Raw genomic sequence first — 23894 nt, forward strand, 5'->3', positions numbered from 1 at the left:
AAAGAGTGATAATTTTGTGTTTTGTTTTTATCCAAACGATACACGAATATGAGTTAACTAGATAGCAATACATCTTATCTCGAACTTCTTTGGCCGGGAACAGTAAAACGGTGTGCAGTTATAACGGAACGTTGTACTGTTATGCAGCTAGGCGGCATCCCGCTGCGTCAAGAACGAGAGTCACCAATCATGTTCCTCACGAACGACACCTGCCAGTCGAAGCGGACGTCAGGGTTCCTTATTCGACCTTGCCGAGGTCGGACTCATCGGAACTGAATGTCATCTCGAGTTTGCAGGTGTCTGAGAGACGGGCTGGATTTCTCTTTGAGATTTCCCGTACTGACCGACGAAACTACTTCGGGAAAATCTCATTCACCAGAGGCTGTACGGATTCCCACGTGAATACATCAAGTGATCGTGGAATTTTTCTTCGGTCAAAGAATTCCGCTCTATGCCTAGATTGAACCTTTAACTTTCCCTACGGAAGACACGTAGAGAAGGATGGATACCTATCTCGTTATCATTTGCAAGGCATTATGCAACCGGCGCGCGGCTGCTTTGAAGCGCTCGATTGCAATACGCGCGGCGGCGTAAACGAGCTGGGAATCACGAATCACGTGCTCTGATATGTGCCCCTTTTTCCTCTTCGGCTGACGCTCGTAATACGTAGAACGAACCGCGTAGTTAAACGTGGTTGATGAATGAGCTGCCCTCACCTTTGCTTCACCTCGATACCTACCTACCTGATCACGTGATCCACCAACGCGGAGGTCCCTTCCGTGTGACAGATCTGGGTTGCGCTACACGTCGTCACGCCATTTCGCTCTTAGACGAGCTCACTTGCGTTACGTTACATTGCATCACTTTGCCAACCCTTCCTTGTATTTATCACGTACTAGCATTGCGGATAAACGTGAGGGCACCTTAAGTATTCGATTCAGCAAAAATAGAGAAAATCGAGAAGGGGAGACAGCTTTTACGGTTCATGCAGTGCTCGTCTTTGCCCGAGTAATGCTGAACTCTATAATGTATTGATCATATTTATGTACGCTCAGATAAAGGAAAAGGCTTTTGCATCTGTGTGGGAGGTTTAGAATCAGGCTGACAGTTTCGAGGATGTACGAGACGAATAGCCTTTCTACGTGAACTATGAAGTCATGCGCATTGCGATTAGTCAAGCAAGCGTGGCGTGCCCTAATGGGGATCGTTAACTTTGCCTGTTAAGAGGAGAGCTCGATGAGTATAAGCGATTGTGACAGGAAGGAAAGAAGGCATTAGCACCAAGGCAGCCTCGCGATTCCCTCGATTCACTCAATCCTATTAGCCATTACTGCACGAACATTGCTTACTCTTCTCGGGCGACTTATTGTCATGAAATTAAACGTTGGAAAGCGCGTCACTTCTTCGGGGATTATGATAAAACGTCTATGTCAAATTCATTCTTCCGATACTTGAAAGAATCCGTTAACACTCATGTCCTCTACCTTACCTCTTGGTACTTGTGTCACCTCTACTCGCCGTCATGTCTTCTGTAATTTTGTCGACTCAGTCATGGTCTCATTCACGTTTCCTGCGACGGACTCCATGTGCTTGGTAATAGTAACCGCGTGAAGACCATGACCAGATCCTGTACCAGCGCTAATGCAACGACAATCAGCAGCTCTTCCAATCATCGATGTTGTTCGTCTTACCGTCTCGGTCTGTGAGCTTGACTTATTCGTCGAAATATCTGCAGGCCCTTCGAGCTCCATCGAATAGTAAAAATAATCAACTGTCTTGGTAAGTCGGTTTGACTGGTACATGTTCCTAGCTGTAGCGTTCTTCGGTGTTGGCGCGTAAAGGCAGCAGTCTAACATATAAGAATATCGGCAAGCCTAAAGTGTTAAGAAGATTTATTACCCTCGGTATAACAGGCAGCGACGGTGGTGGCGCCGCTGCCGATCGATCCAACCGACATACGGGACGGATGGAGGATACTTTCCCAGTACCTGACCGACTGCCGTCTGAATAAGCGAACAAGATAATGCTATTTAAAGCGAATTGAGCATATCGTATGAACACAATGAGGTAACAACCCGGTGGTACCGGGGATGGGATCGCCATCGCCTATATACCACCAAGCATGGCAGTCTGAGGCAGTCAGGCATCGACATGATTTAGAAATGCGGCCGTGTCGAAATCACACAACGTGGAACATGTGTCTGATTGTGAGAGACGTGCGAGGCATGTGACCCCGCCGGTTGTACCCATATGTACGCCTTTTGCTCGGCTCTGATATCTTCAACACATCTACAAATATAGGCCGAGCTGTTCGTACGTCGTTATATACCCGTGTTTGCTGCAGTGATATATCATACACCACGTATAATGCATGCATGCATGCATGCGCGCATCGCTATGGAGTAGGAGAAAGAGAGAAGAACACATACCCGACGACCAGCCAGCTCATGCACCTCACCTACGGTAACGCCACAGACGCCACCAGCTTTCTTTACCTGTACACAGAGTCGTGCAACATTGCTTCTGATCTAGCTAGCTGCTAACCAGCCGCGTTATTTGAGCATATGATAAACATGATACCCCGTGTTTTCCCTTTGGTGCGCCAGATAGCGTTGCTGGTGCCAATTTACCAAAACGTGATTACTACATTACTCGGTCAGTTTTTCCGTGAATCCAAAAAATAAGAAATATCGATCCATTCGTATTATGTCGCTTTTCATCTGCCTCATGTACAATGATGGGGCGATACTGTTGCGTCATAGTATATGGGGACCACACGCGTCTAGTAAACGATTTCCAGTCGTTGGATATGATCACTAACGTTAGATTGCAGCTGCATATTAGCGAGGCTAAGGCTAGGAACTACATTGATATATGGTGCAAAAAAAAATCCTCGACTGCGTGGAATCGTGGTTTTGAATCAAACCGATAAGATCTCCGCGTTAAGCCTGTGATAGTAACTGCAGAGCAATTATGAAATGGTAGAAGGGGTGAAATAACCGGAATGACGCGCGCTGTACCCGTGTAATCTGTGGCGTTGCTTCCGGCTACGGCAGCAGGCTGATGCCGCGGCGGAAAATACGTCTCTTGGTATACGCTGGTCGAGATGCTGGTGAAGAGCTTAAGAAGAGGAGCAGCGTACGGCGCCGATTTAACCCTCTTCCAAAAATAAATCACGAAACGCTGATCATTAAGCCCGCGTTTCGTCCCGGGGCGAGGCAGGCGCAAGAACTTTGCGTAGCTTGGAGGGATTATGCAGACCGCGTGCTGAGAAATGGTAGACCGGTGGTTACCCAACCCACCACTGGCCTCATCGCCTCGGGGGTACTTGTGAATTCAAAACTCACTTAAATACGGATAGGTGCAGAGGTTACGGCGTTATACAAGGGAAGAATTGACCGATTCAACATTCGTGACATGTAAACTCTTTGGAAGGGGAATGAAAACTCAAAAACTGCGTGTTCGTTTCCTGAAACTGAAGTTAACAACCTTTTGGACCAAAATACGGTGGTTCAGTCGACGCCGGGTTTCGTGTGCAACAAACCACCTGACGTTTTAATGGAATCTGCAATCTTTTCCCACCACAAACAATACGCCCGTAACGCAGAACTGCAAAATTAAACCCCGACCACTGCCGATAAGTATACAATGTCGCGGTTCCGACTTTGTTGGATGGAAACGACGACGCCAGTAATTGCTCAGAAGTTGAGAAAAATGACTGACAATGTTCTCCTTGGAAACGATAGAGCCAGGACCGACTTCCCAGGCAGAGAGTACTCGCTGTTTTGAAAGAAACTATACTGTACGTCGGACCCTCCTCTGCCTTCTTACTCTTCGTCTTCTTCTTCTTTTTTCTTCTTCGTCTTCTTCTTCTTCTCCTTCTACTTCGGGCTGCTGAACGTAGACCCGTTCGAATGCTGCCGGCGGGGACAATTACGCAGATGTGCGGCTGGGAGGACGCGCGTGAGCGTGAGCCTGGCGTGCCGTCGAGGGGCCCTCTTGGGCCCAGACGCGTACGGCGCGCACCTACGCGACGTAGATACACGCTTCGCAGCCCAACCACCTCGGGGAATTAGTATGCGGAAGATCCGGAGTGTGGGCTTATACTCTCATCCGTGTGAGCTTGCGGGTGTGCGTGCTCGCCGAGTGATTACAGAGCTCGAGCCTCTGCTTGCCCCTGGCGCGTGCGTTCGAGTTCACGTTCACGTCCCGTCAGCCATCATCCTCCTGGTCCCGAGCTCGAAGCCTCGAAGCCTCGGAGCTTCGAAGCCTCCAAGTTCTAAGAACTGGCTCTCGACCGCCGTCGACCGTCCACCCGTCTCCTCGTCCCCCGTTCGAAAGAGAGTTTTATTGCGGGAGAATTGGGTGAGCTCTCCTGATACGCCGCATGGCGGGGCCATCTCGATCATCGATGTATCTTCACGGACAAATGGCCACTTCTGGCAGCGGGTAATCCGCCTCCAGCTCGCGGTGATGCGCTAACGGAAGCAGACCGGGCTAGGAAGACGAGTATGAGAGTATACTGGGGATAATTGAGATGAGAAATAATGATGGGAATGATGGTTATCCACGGAATGATGGTATGATTTGATCCGCGACAACGACGACCCTGAATCGTTGTGGCAACGGCAACGGCAACGGCAACGGATATGCACCGGCGCGTAAAATCAAGTCGACCGAAATGTAAAAAGTAGCGCGCGAAGCGATGCGAGGACAACACGGCATCGTCGACCTAATAACAGTCATCGGGAAATTCCACGGGCTGAAGGCACCGCGAAGAAGACTCGAGCCTCGACTAAGAAGACGGGGAAAAAGCCGCAAGCTTCGTGCAAGGTGGTTTGTGAGGTTGGCCTCTACACAGCCGTGATGACCGTCGCCAACTCCTCCTGCTCCACCGGCAGCTATGCCCACGGATTCGATGACGCGAGGCGAACCGACCTCCATAATGACACCTCCAATCTAGATCGATGCTATGATGATCGCCGGCTTCTACGTCGCCCGGAGAAACCGCGCCTTCACGGTCTTAAGCCCATCCGTGCGTAAATGGTGCCGATGACACAGCCCTGCGGGAGGTAGCGGTCTCCGGTACATCTTGCGAACATCGCGCGCGAAGTTGGAAAGCATCTTGAGAGTTGTTCGGAACTTACAAACTTGGATGAATTAGGATAACGATTACCGATATCGTGCTATGGGCTGGTTGACGAAATTGCGTGTCACCTGCAGCAGCGCAATATCTTCTGATTGGAAACAGGAGAATGGTAACGAAATAATATCGCTACGTCAAACAGTGCATTGTTTGCTCGCCTCCGCGTTGTTCTTGATCTCGAGCTGAGAGGTTGGATGGATCGAGCTGTGGTGCGGGCTGAACGTGCCCGGAGCGACCTCTGACATTTGTGGCTTTGTTACCCCCGTAAGAGCTCGTGGGTAATAGTTTGGAGGCATTACTTTTTTCTCTTCGCCTTTTTTACTTCGTTTCGATTGGGTTCTTATGTACTTTTTTGTTTTATTCCTTCAGAAAAGTTACACTGCCGGTCAGTGAGTCACTCTATTTACAATTGGCCAACAAAAGAGGGTCTATGTTGAAAATTTTTTCATCTTCTCCACCCGTTTGCGGTATCGAGTTGAGACAAGGACGAGGGTCCGAGACCTGGTCATAGGTCATGCACAGAAGGAGGAGATGTATTCAGGTAGCTTTATTATTGGTAGGTGCACCGATCGATCGAAAATTGAGCAATTACCTAGGGATAATTAGACGGTTTATAAGTCAATAAATTACGTCGTTCTGCAGCAGACAGCATAGGCGGCGAGCTTTTGCTCAACGAAAAGACAATGCCGTTCGGCGGCTGTGTATTGCGCAGGGTACGGTTATGGAAGAACAATGCCGAGCACTCGGCCGGCGCGAGCAGGCTGATAGGGTCAGGGGGTCAGACCCCTGAGGGAGCTCGCATGACTCTGATGCTCTTCACCTGCCCTCCTCCCTCTTTCTCCCCGCCCCCTGGCCCCTGGAACGGAGCTGGCGATGCCCTCCCCCTGAGTCCTGCCATTTCTTCATCTCAACGGGGCACCCGCAGCCGCAGCCTGGTCCGATCCCAATGAAAGATCACGTGATCATAAATTATCCTCTTTGTTCACAAATAATCATGCTCTGATTACCGCGCCGGCGACGGTACCTACGTCCGGAACACAATAGGTCCTCTCTCCATCCAACCGCGGAGCTGAACCTGGGAGCGTTCGTTTCAGCGAATCTTGAATCTCTCGCGACGGGAAATCGACCCGCCGAAATTGCACCACCTGGGGGCTCCGCTCTGCGCCCTTTGTGAAATCCGCCTTACCCGCTCGATCTTCGCGTCCGCAGACGCCGAATGCATCTCCCGAGCGCAGATCGAGATTCCCCGGTGAACTGCATTCGTACGTGTCCGTCCGCCGTGCGCGTCCCTGCGGGCACGGGGGTCCGCAGAAGGTCATCTCGAGGTCTCGTAATGATGGACCCTAACGCTGCAATCACGGCAGCCCGAGAGACCGGCCACGTGGCGCTCAGACACTGCAACTAACCTCCCGGAGCGTTTACCCTGGTAAACATTGTTCGCCGGTCTTGCATCTTCGCTAATGGAACCATATGGACTTGATTCGCGAACGGACTGGAACTCTATCGGGACCGAGTCACCGGGATATGAAGTGCTCCGCTATTTTGGGGTCAGCCGACCCCCCTCTCCTCGTATTCGTCCCATTCGCTCGATCGGAGTGAATATTCACCTCTCCTCCTAAGTGCAAAAAATCTCGGGACATTCACTCCTCCAGCTATCGCCGGTCCTAATCTGGTGCGCAGTCGTCCCACCACACGGAGTGCCTCTACACGAGACGTCAACGACTACCCATTTCCCCAAAGATATATCGTCGCCTCTGTAACCCTTCTCAATTCTTTACCGATCCGATATATATGCCGTCGTCATTGTTTGTTATCTAACACATTACCCACCGTTCGTCTCTCTCGCTCCGTAGCAGGGAATGAAACAACACGTTTCTTGTCGGGACTCGGTCACGATTCATTGTCCACGATTCCCTGCATATACTGCAGCAGCCTCGATTTCTTGTGTAAAGAGATACGCGGTTCACCCGGCTTGGCTCTCAGTTTCCCTAACGCGGCAATACATGGACGGGGATAGAAATTGATCATTAGTCACCAGTCATTAGCCATTTGTCATTACAAATCGAGATCTCAACGGCGCAGCAATGATTACGCGTCAGTTTCATTCCCTTCAATGCGTCTCCGCTCTGACATATTTATGTAAAATATTTACGTCCACGGTAATGTTACTGCGACGATTTAGTTTACCCGATCGCATTATGAGTAGTGGATCGTAACTCCGAGAAGTGACGAGAAATTTCACTCGGTAAAGTTGGTAGGTACGCGGTGCTGGAAGCCTTTCAGGCCACAATGCACAGTGTCATGGGATTAAATGACCGGTGGTCCCACGGGCTGGATCAGGCCCCATCTTCTCCTCTCTCTCTCTTATGGGACCGAACCGATAAGCACCTCCATCGCGGCGAGTCACTCCCTTGTAATTACATACCGCAACCAACAGGGGGGTTGGGGCAACCGACGGCAGAGGGGCAGGGGGGAAAGGACGCGGTGGTTCCACGGTACTGTATACCGACAATTAGCCTCTTTTTGACTCCCTGTTTATTGGCCCAACAATTGATTTCGATAACATTTCTCTTCCCGTTCTTCTTCTCCTTCTTTTTCTTTTTCCCTTTTATCAAATCCTTTTTCAACTTATTTTCTTACTTCTGTGGTGCTTCCCACGGGGAACTTCATTAAATTTTTCTTACTTTTCACTCGTTTTCTGTTTTTGATCAAGTAGATGATTAAAGAAGACTTTTAAGGTGTGCTCTCGTGTCATCAAGTAGACTTAGTATGTAATACACGTAAAGTGAGATTTTGATTTGTTTGTGTTCTGGGTGTTGTATTTGCTATAATTATAGCATAACGACACGTAGGAAATTGCACGACAATCATTAAACGCGAACTATTTGATTCATTACTTGATTACCCAGCACATTACACGACTTTTTGGTATGAAGATGACAAAAAACATTCTCCAGTTACAAAACATTAATTTTCGGATTTTTTCTTCCTCGTCAGTTTCACCAGTAAGATTACGGAAAGTTATGTGCAAATCCACGATTTGTGGTAATGTGTTTATAAGAACCGGTAATTCGAACTAACTGGCCGGTTAAGGCGCTTATGGGTTACATTCGCGAAGGCATTGGATAAAGTATTGATTACAATTAGCATAGCTATCATCGTAGCGACCAGTAATAACTACTGAAGTTTGTATATCTGATTTGCCGTCTCAATCGCGAGGATGTATTATTCATAGAGAAGACAGAAGTAAAAGTTTAAAGTTGTCGTACGAATACACCTTGATATCGCCGCTTGATTTTGTTTAAGACTCACACACCTATTAATGCATATATCTTTCTTTAACGATGTAACTAATAAAATTAATCCATGTAACGTCTTATGTAATATTTATGAACACATTCCCAACACGGCGAGCACATTGATTTAACTATATATGAAATATGTTAGTACAAATAGGTGATTTAAGTACAGCAGTAAATAGATATGTGCATTACATACCTGTCTTATCTGACGCGTTTTTTAATATATCCTATAGATGCGAAGCAAAACTAACATGACAACAATAAACGAAAGCTGGATTCGTGTAACGACCTTGGTTGCGAGAAGAATTAAATGCCTATATTGCGTAAAAAAAAGTTTCTAAATTATGTTTCACAGATTAATCACCTTCATTACAAGTAAAGCCCATAACCTTTGACCGTATACCACAAGACGAACAGCCTTGAATTGCGACGTTGAACACCCGCGGTATACATAAGCAAAATTAACATAAATCGGCAATTTAATCAGGAATTCTTTCACCTTCCGCTCCTGTTGACCAGGCGAAGACCTGTTGTGTACACATCGACGCTCATAAATGTTCCGACTTTTATCATAATTTTAATCTCTCGAAGACTACGGCACGGAGGTGTATTAACCCGCGGTAATTTCGGCCAGAGGTGGAGAAGCTGCTGCCGGTTCGATCTCATCCGACGGCTCCTGCCACGTCGCAGTAACGACGGAGCTACTTTTTCTTTATTTCCATTTTGTTATTATTTCTCGTGTGCTCTTTTTTCTCTCGCTGCAATGTCGCCCTGTCGCGCTGTCAATAATACAATGGCGGTGATTATACGGTGAGTTAGGGGGACTGACTAGTCGCTCTCTGGGCTGGTCCCCATGGTCCCATTGACACTCCTTTTATTGGACTTCTCGGAGATGAGGAGCAGGGGCCCTGCGAACGGTCCATATAGATGATATCACGTGGGACCCGTGTCGCTCCTTCAGGTTCCTCTCCTCCGCGATGTTAACCGGAATCGATTACTTCCAGAAGAGAGAACACTCTTCCTCTCCCTCCACCTACTGTCCAACATTTTATAAAAGCACCCAGTAACGCTGAGACTCCCCAAGGGCCAAAACAACTCTGAGAGATATCTCGCTGGTACTGTCGCGTTATCGAATGACTCTGGTCTCATCGTCGGGGGGAGTTCGCTCGAAGTTGATCCCCTTGTGATCCTGACGATTTTGCGCAAACTCGTGCAGGGCGTTGCAGTATCTGAAAACATTGCAATGTACCCGGTTAGATAAGACGAAAATAGTGGTAGACGAAATTGATCAATCCTTGAATAAGCCCGCAGCGTAACCTTCAGCGCGCGAACCTAACGGTACCAAATTGCTGACATAGAAGTGTATATCCAGCGCGGAATACTGCTCTGGGATACCAAGCCGTCGTCTCGAGTACAGCACACGGAAAGTCGACCACCTGTGCCACAAGCCGCGCATCGTTTATGCCATGCTTTTTCTTTCCGCGCAACGCCAAGACGCTGCAATCAACCCAAGGAGTCCAATTATCGTTTGGAATACGCCTAGTCGCTGCTACATACAACGGTCGCCAAAGTGCTCGGGTACATACGCACACTTGCCCTGTCTCGACGAGGAGGTGTTTGTGTAGCAGGTAGGCTCGCTACGTGGACACACACTCATCATCGACGGATGGCGTCCTCAACGGAAGGCCCTCCGGGGATGCGGCGGAGAGCTGAGAGCTAGAAGTAGAAGATAAAAAAAAAAAAAAAACGAAGAGGAAAAAAGAGAAGAAAAATAAGAAGAGGAAGAAATTTGTTTGACGATTACCGCGCGACGTTCTCCTCCGATCCCCTGGGCCCCATCTTCGCGCAATGGCGGGGAGAGGGCACGGTGTACACGACACAGAAGAGGATAGCCGGATAGATGGATAGAGAAATAAACTGTGCGCGATGTTCGAGGACGCGGAACGATCTGCAGGTTGACCGAACGTCCGTACCTCCCCCTACTCCGGAGAACCACCCACCGCGATGCTCATGGACAGATCTGTATCACCTCATCTCAATGGTATCTGTGTACCTACGTACCCACCGTCTTGTATCAACTCTGCAGAGCCGACAACTATTTTTGTCATTTTCTTCACTTTACACGATATCCCTTCTCGCGTGGTCGCGATCAGTACTGTTATAATATAGCCATTTCGACGGAACGTACTAACCTGCCTTTACCCGAATGTCCTTTACAGGGTACGGATTGGTGAGCTCAGCTGCATGAACGGGAAAAAACCGCGTCGTATAAAGTATACATACACTCATCTGGAACGGATCTGATAGACGTTGATGATCGGATGAACGGTTAAATGATCTTACGGAAATCTTGAAGAATGTGTAACCAACGACTACCTATATTTATATTGCATTCCGCAAATGCCGTATTCAACTCCCAAGTACGATCCATTAGCGAAAAAGCAAGCATGCTTAAAAATGTGTAATAAGAGTCAAAACTCACTCGGTGTCTTCTGCAGTGATATTAAAGAGCATGGAAGAGTGCAACAGGCCAGTCAGGTGCCCAGTACAACACTCATCCACCCACCTATCCTATCCTGTCCTGTCCTGTCCTATCCCATCCTATCCTATCGTGCCCCATTCATAAACAAGTTGGCTAACAAATCGGAAAACTGCCAAGACCATAACTTCTGTGGTTCGCGGCGGCGTTAACCGGTGCTGATTTACAGAGCCGTTAATTACATCGGCGTGCATCGGTGTGTACAGCATCGACGCGACGCGCGCGGCATACGGTGGTGAACGTCGGAGAGGATGGACGCCCGTATCCTCGTCGCAGAGCGTAATTATTTCCACGGTGAAACCCGTTCTCAATCTCTCGGGCTCGACTTCTGCTGAAACTCTGCGTAGATCTGCCGCAGTGACGCGAATCTGAGAAGAAGAAGAACAAGATGAAGACGAAGATGAAGATGAAGAAGAAGAAGAAGAAGAAGAAGAAGAAAGATCTTATTTCTACGCCAGATCCACGGAAAGATCTAATGCATTGCAGGGACTTCTATCCGTACCTTGTGTGTTCTTCGTCTCCTGCACTCTCCATCACTCGAGCCATCATTTTCTCGTTCTGTTTTTTTATCCGTTATTGCATAAAAACATTAGGCATTGTTTGCGTTAGCCTGAATACGTGAAGAAAGTATTACAGTGCACGTTCTCGGCAGTATTATAAACAATCTTCGAAGGAGGTAAAACTGAACAACAAACCAGCAGCAGCCTACACACACGTGTATGTATATACATGTGTACACAAAAAGGGAAGCTGTTATGCACTGATTGGTCCTCACTGACTCGTCGGCCAATGCCGACCGCTTGCGACTATAAAACCAACTGGAGGGAGGCAGGGAGGAATAAGGAGGGCACGAGGGATAGGAAGAGTGCGAGGGAGATAAGAGAAAACATTCCTGCACGTCACCGTGGCCGCCCAGTGGCTACCCGCGTCCCAACCGCGGGAGACTCTTATATAATTAACCATTAAATTATAAGTTTGGCTATTGAACCACCGCGAGCAGACTAGAAGTAATTACGGTGCGAAAAGAGAACAATAAAAAAAAAAGAAAAAGGAAAAAAAAACAAACTGACTAAATAGAGAATGAAAAATTCTAATAAACCAAAGAAAGAAACGACGGCCGATTGATGCCGTGTACGCAAGCTGCGTATGTATACAATCCAAATATACTTATAATGTAAATGTCTAACAATGGGGTTGAGAAATGAAGGACCGATCGCGCGGAAAGGTACCACATACTTTGCCCAAAGTTTTTCATAATTTTATTTTTTTTTTGCTTCACCACTGTCGGGTGAAAGGCATATCGAGGGAGGGTACGCATGTTCTCTTGCAACCGCACCTTCATCTTTCCAGTTTAATGATTGCGCGTTAGATCCGATCGATCATTACAGTTTTTAATGATCACAGCGCGTATTAATGATCGCGAGATACCTGGGCAGGTTGGTATGTGTGCGAACCTATGTATGGTGAAACTGCAACGCTTGGAATTTTCACGCGCGCGATGATCCAGTAAATTGATTTGTGTGGTACCAATGAGGAAGAAGAAAAAGTTCACGTTGTTTGAATCGGTATAAAATCGTTAGAATTTTCCATGTATTTAGTTGATGTATACTCCCTTCGACCGAGTACTTTTTCCTCGAGTGAATTCGTATCAGATATCGCGGTTACAAAAAGAGCACGCGGCTCGTTGAACCGCGGACAGCGTTTCACAGCACGAGTCGCGACCTCTGCACTCACTGTGAGTTGGCGCGAGATAAGCTCGAGCTGCAAAAGGTAAAGCGAAGAGTCGCGAAGAGGTACGTACACACATGCAAACAAACTGCAATCTAACCAGCGTGGTCGGAAAAGTGCAGAACCCAAGAGGCGGTAGCTCTCTCACTTACAACTGGCATTAATTAACACGAGTTCGTTAGTAACCTTATCCCGCTCAGCAGATGTGTCAAATAAATAAACTGGTGATGCGAAAATGAAGCGGGAAATTGCCTCGACTGTACACCATTGCGATACGCTTTATTTACGGTTCAAAGTCAACGTGTGTACAAGTTTTGGAGTTTTTTTGTCTTGGAGTTGAGGTACGTTATTGCAACTTCGTTAATGAACACTTGTCGCAAACATGAGTCATCGACAGCTGAAATTTTCCGAAATAGATACTCAACGTAGTTGAAGCACATATTGAGAAATTAGTCGGCCGCAAGGAGAAGCGGCAGCAGCAGACTGTATATAAAGATTAGTAAATCGAAGCGGATTGCGTGGGTGGAGCGCGCGGCACCCCATCTTAACCTCTTTAGAGTCGACCACACACGATGCGATCAGATCCTCGCTTCCCCTGGAGCGTCCCTCAGCCTTCGTCTCTCTCTCGGCTCAGGACGTCAAGAGGCAGCAGTGGAACGTGGCCTCGTCGATCGAGATGCACTTTGACTTTGAGCTCGTAGAAGCACAGCGCCGCCATCGCAACCCGCGTTACTCGCTTGGCTTGTTAACTCCGACTAGCTCTTATAAGTCTGACCTTGTCCCCCGATTCAACTGCCCCGTGGAATCGATTCTCTGGAGCCGAAACGTCGCCGGCGTGACTGCCGCCCTTATTAAGCGGAAATAGTAGAAACTCTCTGAGTGCCCGGTCATAGGGCTCTGGAGTTGGCGGACTCGTGGAAACGGCTAGATTCTTGGAGAGCCGTAACTCAGATAGCTTCCAACTTAGGTATCATGGGATCTCGAGACAACATTGTCCATTGTCCTCTGTCGGTCTTTTGGAATGGTGGCTTCGCGTTGATCCACTTACGCATTAATTCGGTTTTCTCTAACCCGTCTTGCGCAATGCGGCCTGCCGCGGCGTGGCGCGGCGCTGCCTCAGGTCCCGACAAAAACTCAATCAACGAGTGAAATAGTATCGATTAAAATGTAATCAAAGGAGGTGGTGCTGCTGAGCTGTGTACCTGCTCCGTACGTGGAAGGGCATACAGGCGACTCTGAAACTTTTGACGAGAGCGCAAACTCAACGCTCGGTCACAATCGGCCCTCAGGCGCCGTTCTAATCTTTTCAAAGCGCCTCCGAGCGATCAAACACATTTCCGGGAATCTACCCTCTGTATATATCTATCATCGATGATGATTTCCGCATCTGCAAACTTTTGAATTGGAATTCGGAAGCAGAATTGAATATAACCGCCACCTTTGTGTGCTGATATTTGAAAAACAAATAACAATTTGAGGACTTGCCTACCGTCGTGAAAACATTTCCTTCCTGCCGGTTGTGGGTGAATTTTATTTGACAAGAAACGGGTACCAGGAAATCTAACCTGCAACTCACCGTACTGAACGACTAGACTTCTACACTGGACGCTCCGAACAATTAGCCGAGTTATTGCTGCGGGCAGATGCATCGGTGGTAATAATTATCACTGGGCTACCCCCTGCTGCCCTGTAATTAATAACATAGCAAGCTCTTTGTGCCCGAAGATCGACCCCCGCTTCTGACGATCTCTGAAAGTGCTTTTCAAATTATCCTGCACCTCCGTTACACTTGTTTCTTTTCAATACAACAGTTAGTTAGTTCGTTAGCTGGCTGGATTGTAGGCACTCGGTTAGTTAGCTAGTTCCTAGCTATCGTGGTGCTAGCATTGCCCGCGACACGACGTTCTCGGAAATAAATCGGAACGCGGCGGTTAAGTATTCGTGGTGAATCATTCGCGAACTGGTTTTACCTTTGTGTATGATTCAAGTTAAATCGGGTGGTATGTAGTAAATGAGTAATCTAATGCGCCTCGGAGAGCCTGCAAATTGATCGATCATTTTGACGAGAATTATGTGGAGGCGCTCTTGTACGTACACGCTAGGTGGCCAGGTGTGCGGCAATTTCTTTTTTGGGTATGTGTTATAGTGTAGAAACACTGGGGAACGTTAGCGAACTTTTTGCACACCGGCTGTCATTTTTCTTCAATTTAGTATACATGTAATACCTTCTTTGTTGCAGGTAAGAATCCATTACTGCTTAATGCTTTGCGCCGCCAATACCTCGACTGGCAGCCGTAAGTACCTAATTTAAACTAGACTCGGTTACAATCCTTCGTCTGTAAGTGTTGACCTCCATTACTCATAGTTGGTACAGGCAATCCATGCACGCTTTCAACCGGCTCGTTTGAACACCGCGAGAATGAAGCAGCGTGCTTATGTCGAAAGAGAAAAGAAAAAATAATTATATAATTGCAAATTTTGCAAAAGTGAGGGAGCAAAAAAAAAATATGGGTAGGGGGTGGGGACTAGAGAAATCAACGAGGGCATTAAGCCTCGGATGTTGTAGAGGCGGGTGAAGTAACCGGATACACGTTGTTGAAGTTGGCTTAAAGGACCGAGCGTAAATCTCATTTCTCGAGGCATTAAGGCATATTTGTCTATTAGAAGGTATATAAGGCTCCAACCTCGACGTCGTCGTCGTCGTCGTCTTCGACTCGAGATCGCATCGCTCCTCGTAACTGAGCGTTGTCAACAGATCGTTAAGATTTACTTTGCCGTCCTCCACCTCCTCCTTGCTTCTCGTCGAAGGCGGCTGCAGGTGTGCACCGTATGCGACAGTCTCCGGCTCTTCTCCCGGAGCCAGAGTTGCTGTGCGTGAAGAGGAGCCCCCGACAGGGACCCTGTGTCGTATCGGCGACTTGAATCGTCATCCGTCATTGCGAACGATCACTAACGCTCATGAAGTGCTTCTTGCGCAGCAAAAGGATTCCTTACGAAATGTTGCTGTTACCGACCCCCGATGGCGGAAGCACCGAAGTCCGGTAGTAGACAAGTTAAATAAATGTCAAATGCTCCAATAGTCCGGTAGGAATGTTTCGTAATGGATGTTTATCGGACTCGTGTCATACGCGTGCGGATCGCAAAGCGTGCTTCTTGTTACCAATGATGGCTTCTGCAGTCTACAGATGTATAAGTCGAGAAACCTCGGGCCGCGACTATGAGGCAAACAATACCAGTTTATCATTCGCACGGTTTACTCGGAGCGGCACGTGTGCGCCGCTTATTTCCGTCCGGGAAACATAAGTAGTGTTCATCATGCTACCGTGTAGCAAGAAGAACGCGCGCCACTGTTAAGCGTGCCAGGGAATATTACCTCGACGATGTTGCCTTGGAACCGACGCGTACGTACGTGTTCGCGAGTCTGATTCTTGTTTGTACATGGGAGGCACATCGGCTATGGGATCGGGTCAACGAGGGCAGTGCGTGGGTCGCGTCACTTGCCCGATGGCAAACGATCCGCAAATATCTCTTCGAGACCGCGTACGGCTTCAGCCTCTCCGTCCGGTAAGAACCTAAGTTTTAAGCACCGTCTGGAGCTCTTCGGACATGATTGCATTTGCATTAAACACGCTCACGGCATCGCAGATTTATCTGTCCTAGGGTTTATTTATTTAGAGTTATGGCAACGCTGAGTCAGTCCGACCCCACGGCGACCGATGCCGACCAATAACGTATGGTAATGCGGGCTCGATTGATTTTTCTGCTTTTATTGCCTTCGTACTTGTGTTCGTACAACTGCCGCGGAACCGCCTGTAAGAGGATATCATCCAGTACCTCCCATTTTTCTTCTCATTTCGAATATTTCACGGCCTAACTCAGAATCATTATTCTTTTATCTTTCGCTTAGAGCTAACTAATAATTGGTGACACGTAATCTTTAGCACTGATCAGTTTCGACAATGCTTGAAAACGGCTATAAATCCGTTTAAAAAAAAGGAACTTTCTTTATAAACCATTTATAGTACCCGTTGCCGATTTCCGGAGACTTTGAATACCCAGTCTGTAAAAATCGGTATCGGTATATAAGCATCAGTACGCGTTCCACGCGCAACGACCGCGGTAATATCACCGGATATCGAATCCCTCGGGTCTTTATCTCGAATGAAAAGAGCTGATAGATACAATGGTTGAGTTGTGGAGGTATTGCCGTTGATTTTTGTTCATGGTAACAGCATGCATAATACCTAATACCTTGGCAGTACTATCGAGGGACGCAGTATACTTGCTGGAGAACATGACACTTTGTCATATTTATAGAGTCTCTGTTGCAACGAGTAGGTAGGTAGGTAGGAGGTAGGAAGGTAGGTAGATACCTACGTCACATTCGAAACGGGGCTGTTCGCCTTCTGTTCTCGTAGTCACCGCCGGTTTGCCAGGCAGCGTGATTCGATCTCGCGTAAAATGTGATACGGATTAGACAGTTTATATCTCACTCCGCGGTCGGTCGGACTGTTTAGCTGCATGCTGCATGCGGCGTTATGCCTACCTTCCTACCTTCTCCTCCTCGGGTTGTACACCCAGGCATATTGGAAAGGTGCCCGAGCAGAGCCTCGCGCCTCTTGACTTACGACCACGGTGCGCTCCAGTGGCGCACTAGATGCAATTCCCCGGTACCCTAACAACTCAACGTAGGATTGCCGGCTGATACATGTGTGTTGGAGACTCCGGCTCGTTACGTCACGACGATGAGATCTGCCTGGCCACGTACGTCACCTCTTGGACCGAACGACCAACTCCTCGAAAGCTGCATTCGCATTCTTACATGTACATGCAGAATTTCTTATCCACCACAGTGTGTATTACGAGAAGAAGAGGAGAAAATCTTTGGGAACAAAAGTACGAGTATCCACACGCGTGTGTGTATTTTATTTTTTTCCGTATAACGCACAACTCGAACTACCGGCAATCATCGCTAGTCACGGATCAGTTGGCACTGAATATATTCATGGTCCTACACGGTTTTTGCATCATGCATGGAGTTGACTGTCCAGCGTGACTCTTTATACCGTTGACAGATGCTGTCTATCACGTCGCATTTTCGAGAAAATTGGATCTGAAATCAGTATCGATTCTTACTGAGCAGTGAATGCCAATGTCCATGATCTAATTGAACCGGGCCTCACCCGGACTCTGTTACTCGAGATTAATTGTTTGACAAAAAATGAAGCATCTTTTTGTCTCGGTTTTTTGGATCGAAGATACCGGGGAGAACCAATAACCGTCAAGTGTAACGGGAAGAGCGATGAAGATCACAAAAAGAATGACAACGTTGTGAACCCGGTGTAGGACGGACACGAAAGTGCGCGACATCAGTTCGGGTCACGCTTGACCGGGAGCCGGTGAGCGTGAGCGTGAGCAAAGAGTGCCGAGAGGACGGCACGGCGTTCTCTCTCTTCGTCCCGCTGCCGGCTCTCTAGGGTTCTGTTTCGTTGAGAGGATCGAGCGATCTTCTCCGCTGGTTCGACATGGAGTACAAAGTTAATCAATTAGGACTGAAACAACGATCTGAGTCAAAGAAGTGACCAGCGCGCAGCGTCTTGAATCACGTCCGATGATGTAGCGCCTGACGGAATGACCGGGCCTCGCCTCTTCGCGAGGTCTCACGATCATACGACCCATTTATGCCGGATTAACCGCTTCCTAAAGATCGCTTAAAGCTTATTCGGTTCGTCGGAACTTGTGAATCGGCGTTTTCGAAATCTTCTCGAGAACACCGAGACCGATCGAAGGAAACGAAGGATAAACTACGAACCAATTCTTCAAATCAAAAGCTATCCCGATGTAGCGATATCGTCGTAGGTATTCGACTACTAAAATTCGACTCGAAAAATTAACCAGACATCGTGAACGAGCTCGATCTTCGTGCAAAGCTTGATCGCGAGCTAATCTTAAGATGGAGAAAACGGTGGTTTCAACTTGTCGAGCTTTTTCACTTTCTGGGATACTCTCAAGATGAAATCCATGTATGGCAGAGGGCCGAAATGCAGTAGAAACATTTGGCAAAAGGTGGGTTCAAGGAACTCAAGAAAGGGGAAGGGGTAGGGGGAGATCGGAGCGACCAAACTGTCGGAGAACTTGTTGTGTCTCGAAAGATCAAAGGTTGCCGCGACTCGCCAGGGCTTCGTTTGAAACGCTGTTGGTTACTCTCTCTGTTGGACAGTAGTACAAGGTGTCTCCAGAGTTATTAGCAGCGAACAAGCAATTAGTTATTTACATGTCTACACATGCAAGCTTTTGAATGATACCGCGTTTACATCTCTTCAAAGGGGCAATTAAATCCTCGTTCGTGACTCTCTATACACGACGTGTCCACAAGCACGAGATGTTTAGAAACAATCAAGACTAAACGGACATGCTTCGTGATTTCGGTTATATACTATCCGGACAAACAGTTTCTTGCACCTCGTCGCCGAAGTCATTTTCCCATAATTACTACAATTCAGTTGCTGTGTAAATTAATTTCAAGTATCACACCGGGGTTCCACAAATGTCTTTCTCCGTCAGCTTACAGTCAAAACCTTTTCGACTCAAGATATCTTCGTCGGCATTTGCGCAACACCTGCAGGCTGGGATCGTCCGGCCCCGGCCAACCTTGCGTTACTTTTTATAGTCTCGGGCGTAGGTAGCCTCCGTGACATTATACGCGTCATTTTTATACACACATGAACGATCGGCTCGCCGGCCCTCTCGTCGGGCACCAAAATGTCAGTCGCGTTCGAGGAGACGGTGATCGATGTCGTTCTGCCGCTAACTCTCGCTACTCTTTCGGTGCCCCACCCGCAGCACAGCATCGGGCAGATGGGAATCAGGATCCCAGTTACAGTCGGTTCTGTTCGCCTGCAACGATAAGCGATAGCGCTGCAGCCTACATACCAACGCCCAAGACAACCACCACCACCACTTCGCTCTGCGTTGTTTCCCGGATCGTCCCCGCGGACCCCGTCGTCTCTTCAGATCGAGAATACTACCGGTCCTATTGTCAACTCGACCCCCTGGCCAGAAAGCATCGCCAACAAGCTCGATGAACCGAGTAGGTGGTGTATAGGTTCCATCCTGGTGGCGAACAACGTGTAACTCGGGATGATATCTTGTATCGCTTGGACCATCGCCGTCGTCGAGCAGTCTATGCGCATTTTGGTGCGGGATATCAGTGCGAATTTCGCATTCGTGAAATTCCTCGGCGTTGCAACTACTGGCCGTCCAAGGTGCTGCGCATAGCCCGGACTCCCGTGCCTACCAGAGTAGATCTTGCCGCGATATCTATCCAACCTCCCGGAGGTCTAGTCGCCGTGCAGAGTACGGTCGCACCACATGTCGAGTACCCGGGTTCACCTGAGGTCATTGCAAGGTTGCCTTTCAAGACACACCAACCAGCCCGAGTCTCGCCACGCCGCGCTGTGCCCGCTTCGCACTCCATCGCATCTAGCCGCCTAGCTCTTCTCCCTCCTAGGAAGTATGCGAGCATCTAGATTCCTCCGCGTTTCTATCCAACAATCAATTCGCCATCCGCAGTATTTACGCACAGTCCCAAAACACTAGTTTCTGGTGGCATTAGCACTTCTTACCCTGGCAATTAAGGAAATTATACAGCAAGAGCTCAGGAGTTTCTGTATCACTGGCATCAGCCGCATATCGATCTCACTATCAGCGTGAAGAAATGCCAGGGAAGTAAAAACCGCAAAAAATTTCTGTCGCAGTTTGAGAGTATAAGCCCTTACTGTGATTGCCTAAAAATTTCCAGCACGGTGGATAGTCGAAGTGGATAACCAGGATAGTTGGCATATTTTCATCTGGGGTCGTGCAGGACAGTGACGATGAAGTGATGGGGATAGCTGGAATTTGTATAAGTACCTATGGTAGAATATAACGAGCATCGTATAGTGATGCTAATTGAAGATGAGAAGAGAGAGAGGGAGAGAGTAAGAAGAAAATGTATAAAAAATCTCGGACGAAGCAGCCGTCGGACAGTCGGTCCGAAGGTAGCTTCTGGACCCGTTTCAAAAGTCAATCACTTTTATCGTATGATCGACAAACGGGGAGAAGCAGCCGCGGTCGAGTCACCCGGATGGATGAAGCAAATGGTAGCCGCTCATTGTCGGAGACAAATCTCAATGATCGGCGCTGATCCTTGTTGCGGCGGGGCGGCGGATCAGGAGAGCTTAGATACGTCAGCTCGTGAGTAGCCCCCGATGCAGCTCCTCTCGTCCATGGGAATCTCGGCTGTACCTGTACAAATGTCTTGTATGATAATAATACATTTAACTACTATTCAGCGTGATCCGATGTGGGAACACGATTCGAAGGAAACCGTGTTCTCGAGCACGCGGCTGTTCTACGAGGTTTCCTCGGCTTATGTTCTTCCGTGTTTCTCCTCGTCGCCTACTTCGCCACTTTCTGCATCCCGTTCTCTCTCTCTCTCTCTCTCTCTCTCTCTCTCTCTCTCTCTCTCTCTCTCTCTCTCTCTCGTTCACGTCGTATATTACCTCGATAATGACTCCATGTGTACCGCAAGGACGTTTACAGGGTGTTCGGCGACCTGAAAGGCTTGAATATCTTTCGAATCTCTCTCGGGTGTCTTGAAATATGAAATCGTAGAGCTGATATTGGAATTCCACGACTGTTTACATTGTTTACAACATTTCTACATTGTGGAACTTTGCATTGTATCCGGCAATTTGCTTACGGTACGAAATTTTCATAGTCCAATACCGGTTGGAAATTTTCTTCTCTGCGCTCGATTGTACAAGATGGGATCATTGTTTACTGTAAACCGAAACGAGAGAATGGAATTATCTGCGGAGAATTGTTGTGCCTGAATGCGGAAATGATAATCGGTGCTAGAACTGAACCACGGATGTTTTCGTAACGGATAATCGCGTGTCGAAGATGTTCTAACCCCTAAACGATGGTCATCGCACGTTTCCGGTGTGCAGTTTGCTTGGGTTCAGGTACCTCGGTGAATATCCTCGTCGCATGCAGGCCGTCGCTCGGTTGGTCTAGAATCAGGGAACCGGGAGAGGCACGCGGCGAGCCAGCAACCAGGCCAGATCATATGAATAAGACGTGTTCGCGAAAGCGTATAGCTGCTTCATTACCAGGAAACCAGTTAGTTATGCTAATATCAACTTATAAACCCTTCATTACTGCTGATGAGCAATTAATACGCCTGACTGCCCACCTGCTCTCTCGACTGCCCTCCCTTCGCTCCGCTAGTCTTCGCTAATGTTCTTTGAATGTCCCTCAATTATACGGTGACAGGGACCAGGGCGAAACTCCTCTTCTTTTTTCACCGTAGACCACACTCGGCCAGATGTGCACTTCTCTTGAAAACGACGGTATTCATGTCCCACTGAAAAGTTTCTTACAACAGGATCGGTTGCATGGCTTCACAGAACAGTTGAATCTCCGAGGCTCGTGATATTAATAAAAAAAACACTTTACACGGTTTGTTGTCCGTCTGTGCCTACCATTAGATACTCGTCGCTCATCCCTACGCTATTTGTTGATGAATTTTCAACATGCGCTTCGTATCGGTCCGAGTAATATTTTGTTACCATCATCAGAGTAGATACACCGCGTACGCGGTGACCGCGAGCAAGTGAGACACGGATCTAGATTCAGATCATTACGCTGAAGTAAAACTTGAGCCGAGCACCGGACGGACCGAGGTGCAGTCCTCGTCCTTGTGTTCCATTTGCTTCAGGCTGACGCGGCGATGACGCCGACGGGATAATCGGGAGAACGACTTCCTCTAGCAGAAACTCAAAACGCCTCTACAAGTCCTCATTATCGTTGCCCCTCTCCCTGTGGTTTGACTTGACGAAATCCAGACCTGTACGTTGAATACCGTGGAATTATGCTCAACTGATTTAAAATGTAACCTTTTGCCAAGGAGCCACCTCGGTCGTAAATACAGATATTCAGAAGAAGGAGATAAAAAAAAAAACAAGAAATGTAAATTAAGGAGGAAAAAAAATTGTCAACTCCATTGCATTACATGGACGTATAAAGTGAGGCTGAACGGGCGTAAAATGTTAATTATTTCAAGGCTGTTGCAGCGTCGTCGGCCGAAAGAGCAACGGAGAAAGAAAAAAGGCAACAAATAAATAAAACGAAACAGCCGAGCGGATCGAGAATACGTGGGCAGATGAGGTGGTGCATAGTAGCGTGATTTAAAAACCGAATCAATTAACATTTCGCCGTTCACCGGTGTGGCGCTGCATATACATACGGACGAAACCTGCGTACTGCATTAGCATATTTATACTTCTTAAATCTCTGGAGAGTCCCGTCGCCGGCGTGTGTGCAGGATATCGTGAGTCCCGCGAGCGAAGAAACGTTCCAAGTTCATTAAAACAAGAAGATGGAAGACGAAGAGAAGAAGAAGAAGAGGACGAAACCTCCGCGCCGGCACTCAAATCGTCGATCGATCGCACATAATTTTCTCAAGGCAATAAATACGGGCCCTCCGCCTCTATGAGTTCGGCATCGGCCGACAATCGATAGCCGCGGACGTACGTCGGAAGCCGCACCGGCTCCCGGCTTCTCACCGCGGCGCTCCCGCCGCCCGTCACCCGGCGACGATCCCAGATCCGATCGAACCGGAGCACCGGGAACGCAGGTCTCCGGGCCCCGGCAGCACCGGGATGTTGATCTGGTTAGGCCGGTGCCAGCGGCCTATGCGGTCCGCGTCTCCCGCCAGCCGCCGCTCGCGGGGCGTCGCGGGGTGACCTCGGCAGGGAGTGGCGGGTCACCGGTCCTCGAGCCGATCGCGGCGTCGTCGTCGCGACGCGGACCCACCCGACCCAGCCAACCGCCGAGGGCCCAGGGGCCCAGCCTAACCTTAGGTAACCCCGTTTCGCCCGACGCTGCTGCAGCCGGCCGCTTCCCGGGCCCCTGATCCAGCCGCACCAGCCGCTCTCGCGTTGATACCTGTGTGTTTGCCGGTGCTGACCGCTTCGCGGTACTTTTTGCACGCCGTTCGACATGCGGGACCTCGCGTACACGTCGTTTGACATTTTCAATACTTTTTGCCCCCCCCCCCCCCCCTCTCCTCCTCTCCCCCGTTCTCTCGTTTCTTCGCGACCGTTTGCGCGTTATTCAATTTCTTCCAGCTTCG

The 23894-nt window shown here is 48.5% G+C and overlaps 1 protein-coding gene across 2 annotated transcripts in view; it reads left to right on the forward strand.

Annotated features, from left to right (window-relative positions):
• Positions 1 to 23894, forward strand: part of LOC124303481 (uncharacterized) — a 78052-nt gene that overhangs the window by 46758 nt on the left and 7400 nt on the right. The window contains exon 6 of one of the 2 annotated variants that reach the window (XM_046760731.1): positions 14955 to 15009. The exons of the other annotated variant lie outside the window; for it this stretch is intronic. Coding sequence (XP_046616687.1) covers positions 14955 to 15009 — 55 coding nt within the window. The remainder of the gene's footprint in view (positions 1 to 14954; positions 15010 to 23894) is intronic. 2 annotated transcript variants of the gene reach the window in all.

This window comes from Neodiprion virginianus, chromosome 4 (genome assembly GCF_021901495.1).
Source record: "Neodiprion virginianus isolate iyNeoVirg1 chromosome 4, iyNeoVirg1.1, whole genome shotgun sequence".
Taxonomy (NCBI): domain Eukaryota; kingdom Metazoa; phylum Arthropoda; class Insecta; order Hymenoptera; family Diprionidae; genus Neodiprion; species Neodiprion virginianus.